We start from the raw sequence: 14,932 nt of genomic DNA, 5'->3' as shown, positions 1-14,932 counted from the left end.
GATGTAATTTTTAATGGGTGACTCGCAATTGCTAATTACCTGTCTCATTAGAGCTGGGTTTTGGGTACCACATCACAACTGCTGAGTGTAAAACTCAACATACAGAACTGCAGGGGTGCTTTTTGGACAAGCAGCTGCTGTGTTTAAACATCAGGGATCTGTCTCATGTGCAAACACTGGCATGCACCTCACACACTGAACTGCCCAGCCAGGTACACAGTCAGAGTGCTTGGCTGGCAGTGCCATCACCCTGAAAATAACTCTCTTCAGAATGTTCTTCTGGTGTTTGAAATTCCTATTCCTCATTCTCCAGGAAATCAGAGACTGTTTGAGGAGCTCTAATGGCACCATCACATCGAGAGAAGGAAGCTGTGCTGCTGCTCTTTAATAAATCAATGCCTCTTTGGCTGCCTTCCAGACCACAAAAACACTTGGGCATCTTTGCTTGCCTTTCATTTTGTGACTTGTAGGACTCCCTTCCCTCCATCATCTTGATGTCTGCAGATACTCTCCACAGCCCTTTCTTATTTTTTTGCTTCTGCAGTGAGACTCACTGAACAATCCTCTTTAAGAGGTCTCAGATCATGGTTTTCCAGAAACCCTTGACATTTACTGAAACCATTTGTGCATTTATGACAAGTCAGCAGTCAGGCAGGAAGTGTTTTCTCAGCACATGTATGTACATGTATCCAAATAGCTTGGATTTTCAGAAGAGGCTCAGATTTTTTTGAGAGCACTTTGAATACACTGGGAAACTTCTGCCCATCAGTTCAAACTATGTGAGGGAACCCAGGGAATGTCAGGAGACAAAATGAGCTGAGAAGTGCCTGCTGGGAGTCTGGGAGAGGAATGTCTTCCTCTTGGCTTGGAGCATGACACCTCTGTGAGTGGATCTGCACCCAGCCATCCACAGCCTGTCCTTGTTCACACTGAATGCTTAAAAGTGCAGATTCATCTCTAGATTTAGAATTTCTTCAAACAGGACACAGTTGTTTTTGAAGAACAGATGTTTCTAGAACAAAGTTAGTGCAACACACAACTACCTGTAAAGAAGTTCTTGCAGCTCAGGAGCTGCCAATCCCCCCCCCTGCAGGTAAAGGCACACAGCATTGCTGCAAGGAACACAAGAGACTGGGGTCTTGCTTTGCCCACAGTGCTGGCAGGTGATGACTAGGTCACTATACACTTTCCAACATCCCCCACAGCAGGAATGATTTTTTTTTCCCTGGTCTTAATTTTGGGAGTATGCACTTTATTGCAGAAAGTCAAATTTGGAATGCTTTTGCCTGCGTGTTTCAAGCCTTACAAAGCCTGTCAGAGCTCTGATTGCACACCCACGTGCACAGCAGCCCAAAGGCCAGTAAACCACACGATGAGCAAACCAACCTGTGCACAAAGCAGAGTACTCACTGCCTTCTGGTACTATCAGAAACTCCTCCAGCAAAGTGAAGCTGGATTTCCTGACTATTCATTCTCACAATTACAAAGTTCACTTATCATACAATTCTTTAGCCTGCAATCAAAACACTCAGTGCATTCTCTCCTTACAGGAGCTGCCTGTTGTTTCAGTTATTAAATTGATTGTGCATTAGAGATGCCGTGCTTACCTCAGCCACTCTCCATTAGGAGGGATCCAGCCTGTACACTAAATATTTAATTTGGGCTCTGAGATGCTCTGAATCTATGTATTCTTTATTTTCCTAGGGGGTTCATGGTTCATATCAGTTGGATACTTCTTTCCCAGCAACAAAATGCAAAGTTAACTGTTTCCAACAGCAAATGCACATGTACTGACACTGAAACAAAACAAACTATTCTGAGAACAGTGCAATTCTGGAAATATAATTTCACTCACATCAAACTGTAGATTCTTCTGGTAGTATAGATTGAAAATACTTTTGTGTACATGTGAAAACAGATTTTTTTTCCTTTTCCTGAGGAGGGAAATTCTCCAGCAGCATCACAAGGAGTGATTTTTCCTCACTCCACTGTTCCATCTTTCATCAGAGACAAAGCACTACCACGGTGGCAACATTCTGATGCAGCCCAAGATTACTTCACAGTTCTGAGGCACTTCCCATGACAGAAGGTTGTTGGTGCTTTGAGTGAGACGAAAAGGGAGCATCAGCAAGGGGCAGAGCAAACATCTGCTGCTTTTGTCTTCAGAAAAACTGCACGTGGGCAAAAGGAGCAGCCCCTGTGACAGAGCCCAGGGGAACAGCAGCACTACCCCTTCTCTCTGGGACTGCAGCTCTCAGCTGGGCTCCACAAACAGAGCAAACTGCAAAATGCTGAGCAAAAACACCACAGATTTTTAGTGCTTTTCACTGAGCAAGACCTTGCTAAGCCACATCATCTTTGGAAACAAACAATATTAAAGCACTTCAAAAGATACATAAAAAAAAAAAAAAGCAAGTATGAGGAAAACCAGCAAAGAAAATACTGGGTACTGTGCTGCTCTTTAGCTCCTGTCTCCTCAGTCCACACAGAGCAAAGGGGTAACTGGCAAGGCTTGTTTCCATTACACCCTGCATTTCAAACAAGCAAACTCTCCCTGAGCAGAGCTCCTGACTGCAATTCTTTAGAGGCAGCAGGACTCCAGGCTGCAGGATCCGATTGCATCAAGCCCATCTGGCCACTCAGAGGTGATGCTTTGTGCTGCTCTCCTCTGAGCATTCCCCTCAGATGCTCTCTGTGCAGTGTGTGACTCTCTGGGTTTGCCAACTGCTCTGAATTAAACCCTTCCATGGTTATGGATACCCAAACACCCAAGTCAGGAGCATAAACACTTCATTAGACATATCCTAATTTTTATTTTGCTTAAGATGATTTTTGTGTCACAAATTCCAATACTGTTTGGATTCTTTCCACCACCTGGCCAAGGAAGGAATGTGGCTTTTCTCCTTCAACCTTTTCTAAGTCCTTGTTTTTCTTATTCTTTCTCTTCAAACTTTTTTAAGTAAAAGTCCATGTTTTTCATATCATTATATATTTGGTATCATATAAGAGTTTTCTAAAAATGGTAAAAGACTTTTTGAGAGTTAAATGTGAACCTAATACCGTTATGTATTAAATTGGAGTCTCTAACACCTTTTCAAAACAAGAAATGATTAAAAAAACACTTATAAAAATTATTTTGGCTCAGTCAGAGGTATCATAATTTTAATGTACTGAATAGAACATGAAAACTATTTTTTTTTGCAGCCAATAGATCTGACAACTGTACAGTAAGCACTGCTTGCTGTTTCAAACCAGAAGGAGCTGTATGGCACTGTTGGCACACACCACTGCTCTGGTCTGATGTCAGCATGTGAAAAAACTCTAAAGTTTGAGAAACTTCTTGTTATATTTTTAACACTGATGAATATTCAAAATATTTGCCTGTCTCTCCCTTTAAAACAGATACTCTGGATACAAGATTATCATAACTGAAAGGAACCCCCACAATCCTGTGCTGGACTCCACATTTCCATCTGAGCAACATCAAGACCTGCTCATTTCAAGGGCTTAGGATAAATTAGGATGCTGAGTTAATAATTTTTCCTATATTTACAGCTGCTTGTTTGGTGTTTTTCTCACAACAATTTCTGTTTAAAGGTGAAGAAGAATAGAAAACAATTACAGTAACAGACCTTGGCGTATTTTGGATTACAATTTTTTGAGGCAAATAGCAAATTATTTTTCTTAATTTCAAAACAAATGGTAACTTCAATTAGATTTTAAATGTCTATTTAAATGAAAGCAGAACTGAAGCAGACCAGGTGTTAAATATCCTTGAGTTGGGAGCCTAAAAAGTGAGCCAAAACTAAAAAAAAAACCCAACTACCTTTTCATCAAAGGCATCACTACACAACACACTGCCAGGTTTTCACTTGGGCATTGTGGTAACATCACATGAAAATTCCTGGGAGATTTCAATATGAAAAATGGGAAATTCCAGTTACAGTGGCAAGAAAAAAAGAACAAGGGGGGGGAGTTAAATCATCAAAAGTCTGCAATTTTTGTCCAGTGCCTGCAGGGTTTAGATGCAAATGGATATGCACAAAACTGTGTGCCTGGAATTATCAGTAGGCAGAAGTGTTTGCAATACCTTTATCCAGCAAACAAATAATTAGTAACCTACATCACATGAGATGACTCTCCATCATTTGAGCATGAAAAATTGTGGGAATAAAACAGGGCATTAATGCAATTTACCTTAAAATTCCCAGGTACTGTGTTAAATAAAAAAAAGGTACACCAGAAATCAAGGATGTATCTGAACCGCAGAGTATTTGGGCCAAAGGGAATGTCTTAGTCTGTGCTTGCAAAGTGCCTGCAATTTATGGTGCTATATAAATGATTTTTAACAAGGATGAAAACAGTTGTAGAAAGCAGCAGTTCAGAGGATGGTGGGGGAAAAAAAAGGAAAAGGAGAAATGAGCTGATAGCATATGAAGTAATCTACAGCATGTAGGGAAAACCAACCAAAAGGTAATAAAACTATTCATTATGTGCTCTTTGGAGGGCAGCAGCTCTCAAGTAGCAAAGTGACCTTGGGATGAACACCACTTTTTACTCTCACTGTTGGACTCAGAGACATCTTAAGAACCCAAAGGCAGAGACAACTACTGTATGAAAGAGAAATGCTGTAAATGGAACTCAGGAGCACAGAGTATATCTGTCTTTGTGCCCATTACCTGTGGAATAACAGTCTCCATGGCATCTGATTACACACTCTGGATACATCTGTAGCCACTCCTTCACATTAAGGGCTTACATTTCTGGGATTAGTGCAGAATATAAAATGCCTGTGATATGACATACTTTGGTTTTGTATCTCCCTCTCCCTGTCTAAGCCATACTGTCTTTAAAGAAAACAGAAGTGATCAAAGCTTCAAAATACACAACAGCAGGAGGAAAAATCACTCCCCAAACAAGGTCAGCTTCTCCCAGGGGTGCAAAACAACAAAGATGCTACAAATCAGCACAGCATTACCTTTCTCCTCTTCCTGCCTTGCAAAATGCATCCTCTAGATACCATGCTACAAAGAGAAAAATACCAGCTAAGTATTTCTTCCATCTCTCCATCTATTTGTCCCCAGTATCTACTGATCTTGGTGATTCTATGGTTGTCTCAGGCAGGACCTTGCACTGGGCTTTGCTGAACTTCAGAAGGCTCACCTGGCTCTACCTCTCCAGCCAGCTCAGGTGCCTCTGGTGACAGCCCTTCCCTCCAGTGTGTCCCAGCCCCACCCAGCTTGGTGTCACCAGCAACTTGTTGAGGGTGCCCGTGGTCCCACTGCCCTTCCTTAGGTTACATCAGGAGAGCATCAAACAGATCCACACAAGCAGAGATGTATGTTTGCTGATCTTAATGTTCCACACTCTGGCTAATATAGTTTTGTCTGAAGGCATTTGTGCTGCAAGGCTTCATGAAGACAAGAAAAATTAGTAGATTTAAAAACATTTTTAAAGTTCTGTACTTCTCTTCATTTGTCTTGAGCCCAAAACTTCAAGATGGTGCAAAACTCTTGTCAGCTTGATAAAACACTGTTTGTTTAGTGTAGCTTCTTTTGATTTCCCTATCCTGCTTCCTGGGACTTACATACAGTTGCTTGGGATTTTGTATCAAGAAAACCTTTCCTGCTGAACACACAGAGAGACTTGGCTCTCAGGACAACTTGGGATTTGCAGCAGAATAGAAGAGAACACAGTTACTGTTCAAACACTACTAAAGGAATGGCAGAGACCAAGAATGAGTATACACTTCTAAAATCCTGCTCTACCTAAAGCCAAGATTTCACCCTTTATCTGACAGTATGGTGGACAGACAGGTCAACTACAAGTCTGTAGGGCTGGATCCTTAAAATATATTTATATAGAAAAAAATATTAGTGTATGTTTGTATGCATGCATTTGAGTTTTTGTTTAGAATTAACTTTTTCTTCTGTGTAATTCTACTGCTTTGAAAAAAATTGTCAGCTATTTAAAAAAGTATAATTAAATGGTTTTGTAAGAGTAGTAAACCTGACCAGTTTAAACAAGAAAGGTTTAGAAGGATTTTACAGAACCATAAAATGACCATTGATATCAACACTAGAGCATGATGCCCATATTATAATCAATATTCCTTCATTCTTTCTACTTGAAAAAACACTGGTTTAAGAAGGCAACGTTGCCCAGGGACTAAATGTCTTTATGACACTACACTGCTTGAATAGTTCATATAAGTTGGGGGGTTTCAGTTATTACAATATTCTTAATGCCTGCTTTGTTTATTTTTTGTTTGTTTGCTGAATTAGTTTGTTTGTTTTAGCTCTAGTCACTCTGCCAGTTATTTTATATATGAATAAAAGAGACCAGAAATCCACCATGCAGAAGGACCAAAGAGTATGTTAAAATCCAGCCAACTACCTGCAACTGAAAAGCCTTTCCTGGTTTTTCACTTTTTTTCCTTCTACAGAAAAAGACAAACAGTACAAACCAACAGCACCACCAACCCCAAACAATACAAGCCCCACGCAAAACTACACACCCCTGATCCAAGCTAGTGGAAATATCCTGAAAAAAAACCCCAAAACCAACCAAAAACTTGCAAAAAACCGAAACAGCGAAGAAAAAAAAAACAAACCAAACCAAACCCAACCCAAATTGCTCTGTAAACTAGACAGTGTTTCCTGCTTGAATTAGGTGTGACATTAAAGGCACTGTGATCTTTGCTACTCAAACTGCCTAAGCAACAGCAGAGGGTGAAATAATAAGTCAGGATAGTATAAACACTGTTAAAACTGTGCACTCAAAGGTCTGGTTTCCACATGATCAAAGAGAAACTACAAAAGCTGGGTGAAAAAAGAGCTCCCTCTCAACAAATACAAGCTAAGCAAGAAAACCTTTCTTCTTTTCTAGGCCAGCATCGCTGATCGCAGCGAGTGTTCTGTACCAGAAGCTGAATGAAGTCACTGCACAAAGGCTGGACCCAAAGTTGCTGCTCTGAGTGCAGAAGATGCTCCCAAATGCAGTGTGGATCCAGGAGTGGGCATTGCTGCAGGAGGAAGAGATACCAGGACATTGAATTCACACTGGGCACTTTTGCCAACTAAATCTATTCCCTTTTATCCATTGGGAAGGTTAGCACTTCCTAAACCTTCACTACCTTCCTGAGCCCATTCCCTGTGCCTGGCTGGCTGACCACAGCTAGGAGTTTAAATCCACACAGAGCAGCTGCTGAAGTCCATACAGATGGAGTCCCTCTGTCCCACAATTGTAGTTAGTGAAAACAATGTTTCAGCCTCCCCAAACACCCCTGTAATCCTTTCCCTTTCAGGAATTAGGAAGCCCCATACAGAGAAAATACTTGACTGTGCAAAAATCAAAGCGGAATTCAGGAGGAAGTGGCACTTGAACAGTAGAAAATCCTCCTCCTGCTGTTCTCAGAGAGAGATGCCAAAACAACATCAGGAAAGGAATGAAAGCAGAGTCAGGACAATAGTTAAAGGCCTCTTAACTACTCCTGAAAGAGTTTCAAGAACTCTCAAGTGGCACCACATTCAACAAAGAGTTTTTCTTCTCTTGATCAAAGGGGCCTGTGAACAGTGAGCATTTGAAGGTAACATCACCTTGAGGTGAGAGGCCACATCACTTGAAACAAGAATAGTTTTCATTACCTTGCCACTGTTATTTCATTTAATCACGATAAACAGCAAATTGGAGGCCAGCGTTAAGAGTTACCATTCCTGGGGAGGCTCATATAGTACACCAGCACTGCCAAGCAGGACTGCAACAGAATTTGGTGGGCTACTGGCAATACCTTTATTCTTTTTTTAGATATTAGTTCTAATAATTCTTTCCCAAGTTGTGATGTGAATTACTCTTTATGGAACCATTGGGAATACAGTTGGTAAAACGGTGAGGGTGATTACCCAAATTTTAGTCCATGTCAAAGTGTAATCCAGATCAGGAACCAAAAATATGCCTTTTCTTACTGATCTCCCCCACCTGTATCTCCACCCTACACCTACACAGATGGTGACACTGCAGCTCACTGAAATAATAACTACAGAAACTAAAGAAGGATCATTTTAAGTCACTTGTCTAGCACAGCATAGTCTCCATATTTCTAAGGAAAGCATGAGTGGTAAACACATTGGATTGATTCACCTCTACTAGTACATCTTAGCTTTTATTAACCCTTTTTCCTTTACTTTTCCCAGATTACTCTTCCAGGCAAAACATACACACACTATTTGCAAATGCAGACCCAGAGATTTTCAGGCAAACAGTGACATTTTTGTTAATGGCCAGAAGTAGCTGCCCAGTTCTGAGAAACTGTGAACTGCTCTGTTGCTTTCTGGTAACAAGACATCACTGACTCACTGAACAGGTTTATGTACCTTCCTTTTCTTGAAGTCCAGGCAGATGGAAAGCAGAGGTTCCTTGGTCAGCACCACGTAAGCTCTGCCCTGCTATCACCTAAGTCATTTCAGCAAACCCTCAAGAACACCTACTTCACAAATCTCTTCCACTCTGATTCTCTTCCTCTCTGCAGTTGTTTGTTTTCACACAGCTCCAACTGATTAAAAAATTAACATCTGCCACTGAATCACAATTTACCTCCTCAGTGCATCAGAGGAACAATGTACCCAATAAATGTTGATGGATTGTTCTTAGATCACTGGAGAAAGGTAATGCCACAATGAGGAGCTTCCAAAACTTTCTTTAAAAAGTTTCCAGAAAAACTCATCCACACAGCTAAGCACATTGCAAACCTGATGAATTAATGCCCTGAACTAAGACACAAATAAGGCCAAATACTGCAGGATTAGCATTGCTTAAAAACTATGCTGGACATAAATTCCTTTGCTTTCGTTTTCTCTCTACCTGACATAACTTTGATACATTTTTGGCTCCATGTCAGAGCTTATTTGATTCACCATATGCAAGACAACAGTAATGATGTAAAATGTCTTTTGGTCTCCTTGAAAATTAGAGTAGTGTAAAAATATAAAAGTTGATATTAAATGCAAGATGATGGTAAAACCCTGCCCTGCCCATCTTTCAGACCAGAGAGGGAACTCTGGCTGCATATAATGCATCTTGATAATAAGCATATGTGAAATAAGCTGTTAATTAGAGCAACAACGAGGTCCCTTAAAATTTCAGACCAAGGAAGTAAATCACACCATTTACCATTAGACCTCATTGGTATTCACTGGAACATTTATAAACCCTCCCAACATAGGAGTGTAAAATTGCTCTCTGCCCACCTTGGAAAGCTCCTCGAGTGTTGCTGCACAAGGACCAAAAGCATTCACTTAAGTAGCACAGCTCACATCAGTGGAGATCCAGGAGTTCAGTTGAAACAATGATGTTGAGTTCATAATGCAAAATAATAAATTACCAGTTGAGAGGGAGGTTGGCTAAAGCTCAGTGAGCTTTAAGTTAGCCTGTACATTTAAGTAATGTCCTTAGGCCATGAGAAAAAAAATGAAATCCCAGGGTAAAGTCAAACCAGCAAGGCAGGGTCAGTGGAAACAGCAGACAGACTTCTGAGGCTGTCACTGCCCTTTTTAGAGCTTTATGTACTACAGCTTTTTTCTACCCAGGGCTGGTATCCTGGTCTTCTCCACAGCCTTAAATAACCTGGATCACTCATGTTTCAAAGCCTGTTTTTCAGACCAGATATGAGCAGAAAAGCGTTTTTAAATGATTTTGAGCAAGCTGTGAGTTCTGTGTCTTTGCAGGTCATTTATAATGCATCAGAATGACAATTGCATTAAGCTCCACACAGCGACTCATAAAACAGCAAGTGGCAGCAGGACAGAGTCAGAGAAGAGGAGAAAGTGTTGGTGTCCAAGAGGAGATTTATAAATCAGGATTGGATAACATAAAAACAGAAGGAGGGGAACTAAACAGCATCATTATTTTCTTTAAAGGAAATACTGACAAAGCACAGCGTGTGGATGGAGGTGGAGGGAGCAATACTGAGTTTACTTCCCTTTAGAAACACACTAGTTATTTAGTACAACTTGATTTAAATGATGACAGTTTAGAAAGCAAAAAGAAATTGCAGAAATATGAAAATAATTAATATTCAAGGCAGCACATTGTAATGAAAATGATTGCCAAGAGAAAGTAAAACTTGAAAAATAACATTAATGCTCTGTTTATTTTTTAAAGTCAGAGGGAAATACACCCAAATCAGCTTGTGTTATGCATTCAAAAGGAACAAAAAAACCCTCAGCCAGCCATGCTAAAGAGAAAATTCCCAGAGTTTACAGCATGATTTGTCATTTAAATAATCCAGGTATAAACATTAATGTCTAGCTGGGAATTGTATGAGGTTGGCAGGGCAAAAAAGTTACCAACTTGTAGTTGGTGTCATTCTCAAATCCTGAGTAGAAAAGGGTTAAACTACACAGGGTTCCTTAATTATTAGGATTGTCATTCATTGTAAATATAATGTATAATGGCCAGAGGCTCCAATGAGTTTCATTGCTCCAAATGCTTTATTCCAGAAAGTGACACTCTGCTTTGCATTTAGAATGTAAAAGGCAGTGAAACAGGTAAGAGGTGAGAAATAACTGAATAAATTATTATAGTCAGGCTCAAATATTTCTCTGGATAGCCACACAATCTCTAATTATTTATTTACACTATTAAGATTTAAACAAGCCTTTCTTTGGAAACTTCTTTATGACTTTTAGACTCAGGACTGACTAGGGAATTTTAAAAAAAAAGGAGAGTGGCAGACACATGTTCATTTTAAATTTAGCAAGGAAGGTGGGAGATAATATATATTTTTAATTATTAGATGACCTAAAGATAATCTGGTTTTTACTCCATTTAAAAAACACAAATGGAACACCACAGGGGTGGCAGGAGATGCTGTGCCTACACTTAGGAGGTTACAGATGTGGTTTTGTCTGTAGTTGTCACATTTTCCTATGACACAAAGCACTGAGCTCATTGTTAGATGGAAATGTGTAATACTGGAACAGAAAGGTACATGAAATTTTTACTGCATCACATTTTATCCACTGCTTTGAAAATTCACACATTTTTGCTTGAAGAACAAGCTGGCAGCTTCCTCACATTACAGTTAAAAACAATGTTCTCCTCCATTCAAGGGAGAAAATAAAAACAATAAAACCAAATGAAAACTTCCTTTGTTCTCAAGGCACTGCTACCTCCTGAAAAGCTTGTCCTGCAGGTACTGTTGCAATATTTTAGCTTTGACAGCTGCTCTGGTGAGACATGACTGCTGATAAAACAAAGCTCTGTCACTCCAGCCCCAGTACAACAGCAATGCACTTGTCAGAGAGGAAAGAACGGAGCACAACATGGGATGCATCATTCCTGCATAACTTGTTCCCCAAAAATCCCATTACAAGGGTGGTGAGGACCAGCTGAAGCACCTCCTTATGTCGGTGAAGTTCATCTAATGAATGGATGGGTGTGTAATTACACTGCACAATGTACTGTAACACTGGAGGATGTTCTTTATACTTAGTCAGTAGGCACAGCTGATGCTTCGTAAACACCAAATAAAAAATATGCTGCTTTTTCTATTTCCAATTATATCTTTGTTTGCATAGAAACTCACAGTTCCTTCAGGCCTCTCCCTCTATGCTTGCATAGGGAATTTTGAGTAAATACTCAACATGTGGCATCAACTAAATGTAGGTCTATTGAGAAACACTTGGATGACAAAAAAGCTCTTGCTTGGTTGTTTTGGCTCTTTTTGTTTTACTTAATGAAAGCTCATATACCCTTCCAAACAAATAGAAATTGGGAAATACTTGCAATCAAAAAATACTGGCAATCTTCAGAGCTCTGTAGCATTTAAAGGGAGCAGGGACTAAAACCTGTTTAACAGAGTCACTTTACTACAGGAAAAGGGGAAACCAAAATAAAGGTCAGCAATATCTGGGTTCAGGAACTCCATCCTGTTTACAGGCTGTACACAACCAATACACACACTAAAATAACCAGCTCCCTCCCATTCCTAGCACTGATTTCTCTCTGAAAGTACACAGACTATAAAATCCAAAGCATTTTGTCCTCTTGTTTGAAACAATATAGTGGTGGAGAAAGCCTGAGAAACACACTGACCTTTAGCACTGCTAAACCTTCACCTGGAGCACAGCAAGACTTTGCTGAGTGTCAAGAGAGGTCCCTTAAAGAGGAATTTACTGCCAAATCCCACTACATAATAGAAGAAAAAGCTGGATCTGCTGTAGCTGTTTTATATAGAAATATGCACAATATTTACCAACAAGCAGCAAATGAACTAAATATGTTCCTCTAAAATTAAGTAATCCATCTGTCAATAGCACAAACTAGGCTCTGCTTATGTTTTAAAAAATAGAATATATTATGCAAATAACATTTGCATAAGCACTTACCCTTAGCTGGTCTCTTTCACAACTCATCTGTTGTTTTGAACTCTACAAGAGGAGAAAAGAAAAAAGAACACCAAAATAACTTTGAAAGCATAACACTCTTGCCACAACAAAGCTGCTGTGTCTACCTATCTCACACACACAAATCTTGGAAAGGCAGCCATGTGTCCAAACACATTATTGTATTGTGGGTCTAAATAGAATCATTACTTCAAAAAAGTATTTTTCCCACTTGTATTTTAAAATTACAAAGGTCACAAGGAAATTACCAGCAGAACTCACAACACACTTTTTGCTACTTTGTCTTTAGAAAAGTTAAAGCATGACCTAATACCCATTTGTGTTAATATCCATTTGTGTAAGATGTTTTTACTCTGATGTGATAATGCAAATAGGAACTTTTCAGTCTAAGGTTACCACAAACAACTAAATAAAGCTGCCAGCCTGTCTTTCAACAGAGAATAAGGAGTCCCAATAAGCAAGTTACAACCTTCTACATGTATAGCAGATGTTTTAAAACACAGTCCCTGCACGAAAATACCCGTCTAACAGAAACAAATACTCTTTGAAGTTCTCTAGCAGGGAATAAAATGTAAAGGAATTCAGCACAGGGCTAATTACAATTCCCCTGAGGAGTCAAATTAAGCACAGCTACGGTGGCTTTCACTTGCAGACTAACGATTCCACTTCTCAAAGTTCATGACTTTACACCATTTATAAATGACTTTAAGGTTATGCCAGTCTGCTCTGTAAGGTTGCTTGCACAAGTCTCAAGAGTTAATTTCAGATCTGAACCTCTTCACCTCCATTTAATAATAAAAAAAATATATGTAATAGAGTATTTCAGTTAGAAGGGACCTACAATGATCATCTAGTTCCTTCATTTGAGATGACTGTGATGAGTCTTTTGGAAAGACTGTGAAATTCATATTTGCTGTTTTACTTCCATTTAGACACAGTGGAAAATATCTTCCAGTTGTACCTTTAACATTCAGAAAGAATGTGTAGTCCTCTTCCCCATGGGATGCAACTTTTGGCTCTGACCTCACATTAGCTGCATAGATTTACAGCCACTCTGTCTTCAGACAGAAAGGTGACAAAGGTGGTTAAAGGTATGGAAATGCATCTAGACAGGAACAAGTGGAAGACCAGAATACTCAGCCTGGAAATGAGACAGCTGCGAAATTTGTGAAAAACTAACAAAAACCCCTGTATCAAATATTTGCAGAGTGGAGCAAGGGTTATAGTTATTGATTGTTTAAGCAGCTAGTTAATTCTGTGTTTTAATTAATCTGCTGCTGTAATTTGAAACACAAAACTGACAAATACCTGACATCTGACAGCAGACCAGAAGATGTTATTTAAGACTGAAAAGAAGTTTCTATGAACAGTGAGAAAGGCAAAGAGGGAATAAGAGCCCAAATGTACAAGTCAGGAGAGGGTGACTGCACCTTAACATCCAACTGCTCCTCCACAGCTGGCAGCAAAACAGAGAGAAGAAAAACCTCAATTTCCTTAACACAAATGGCTTCTGTATTTACTATTTTAAAATACACTTTGATTCCATCTACCACCACCTCCATGGCACTGTGTTTACTGAAAGAAATGGAGAAAGGACAACAAGGACGCAGCAATGCCAACAATTCCCTTGGTTCAAAGTTCAGCAAATGGCTGAGGGGATGAGATTAAAAAGAAAATAAAAGAAACAAACTAAACTTCTGTTAATGAAAAAAATATTTTTCATAGTTTAAGCACTGATGCCATCTGTCTGTCTGTCTGGCCCTCTATCTATCAGTTCAAGTTTATTAAAGTACATCTGGGAAAGGCTCATTTGGACACAGGCAGCTTTCTGTCCATCTAACCAGTGCCAAATCTGCTCTCTCATTTTGTCTTTTTTTGTTATCTGTGCCAGTTTAAGAGAAACATCCTGGCAGTACTGAGCACTTAAGGGGAAACATAAATAATGCATTTACAATATGTAAACCTGTACAGATAAATGAGAAAAACTGAAAGCCATAACATATTTAATTAATGATCAAGAGACCCTAGAAGCAAACCTTGTGTATATCCTGCAATTTTAAATATACTGCTTTTCAATCCTAAATTCACTTTGTTACATCTCTAGATTGAACCAAATGCAACTATTTATTTGTTTTAATTTAGGACTGCATGAAGAACCTGGTCAGTATTTTGAGTGTCATTGTGTCAAGCTCTCACATACTGTGAGTTTAGTGGAGGAATGCCTGAAAGAGTGATTCTCTTTATAGAGTTTCATCAAGGAAAAATTTTCAAAGAACTTGAACAGTAGTTCAAGACTACAGACAGAAGGCTTAGAAGACACTCCTGCTGTCAAGCTCCATCATTTAAACCCAAACCAGACCCTTTGGAAATATTGTGCAACCTGCTGGTGTCGTTCTCCAGAGAGCTCAGCACTAGAACAGGGAATTCTGTTTTGGTTTCTTTAAGTAACTTGAACAGGTGGGAGGCTGAAGATCTTTTAAATGTATTTATCAGTTATCCACTCCTCATAAGGACACAAAAGAAATTGA

The 14,932-nt window shown here is 39.4% G+C and overlaps 1 protein-coding gene across 25 annotated transcripts in view; it reads right to left on the bottom strand.

Moving 5' to 3' along the window:
• RBFOX1 (RNA binding fox-1 homolog 1) overlaps window positions 1-14,932 on the bottom strand; it is a 795,203-nt gene that overhangs the window by 348,506 nt on the left and 431,765 nt on the right. For 22 of the 25 annotated variants that reach the window (XM_071570925.1, XM_071570936.1, XM_071570955.1 and 19 more), the window contains one exon: window positions 12,387-12,428. The exons of the other annotated variants lie outside the window; for them this stretch is intronic. In XM_071570925.1, the coding sequence (XP_071427026.1) occupies window positions 12,387-12,428 (42 nt within the window). The remainder of the gene's footprint in view (window positions 1-12,386; window positions 12,429-14,932) is intronic. 25 annotated transcript variants of the gene reach the window in all.

This window comes from Pithys albifrons, chromosome 16 (genome assembly GCF_047495875.1).
Source record: "Pithys albifrons albifrons isolate INPA30051 chromosome 16, PitAlb_v1, whole genome shotgun sequence".
Lineage (NCBI taxonomy): Eukaryota > Metazoa > Chordata > Aves > Passeriformes > Thamnophilidae > Pithys > Pithys albifrons.
This window is presented reverse-complemented; position numbering and strand designations above follow the sequence as displayed.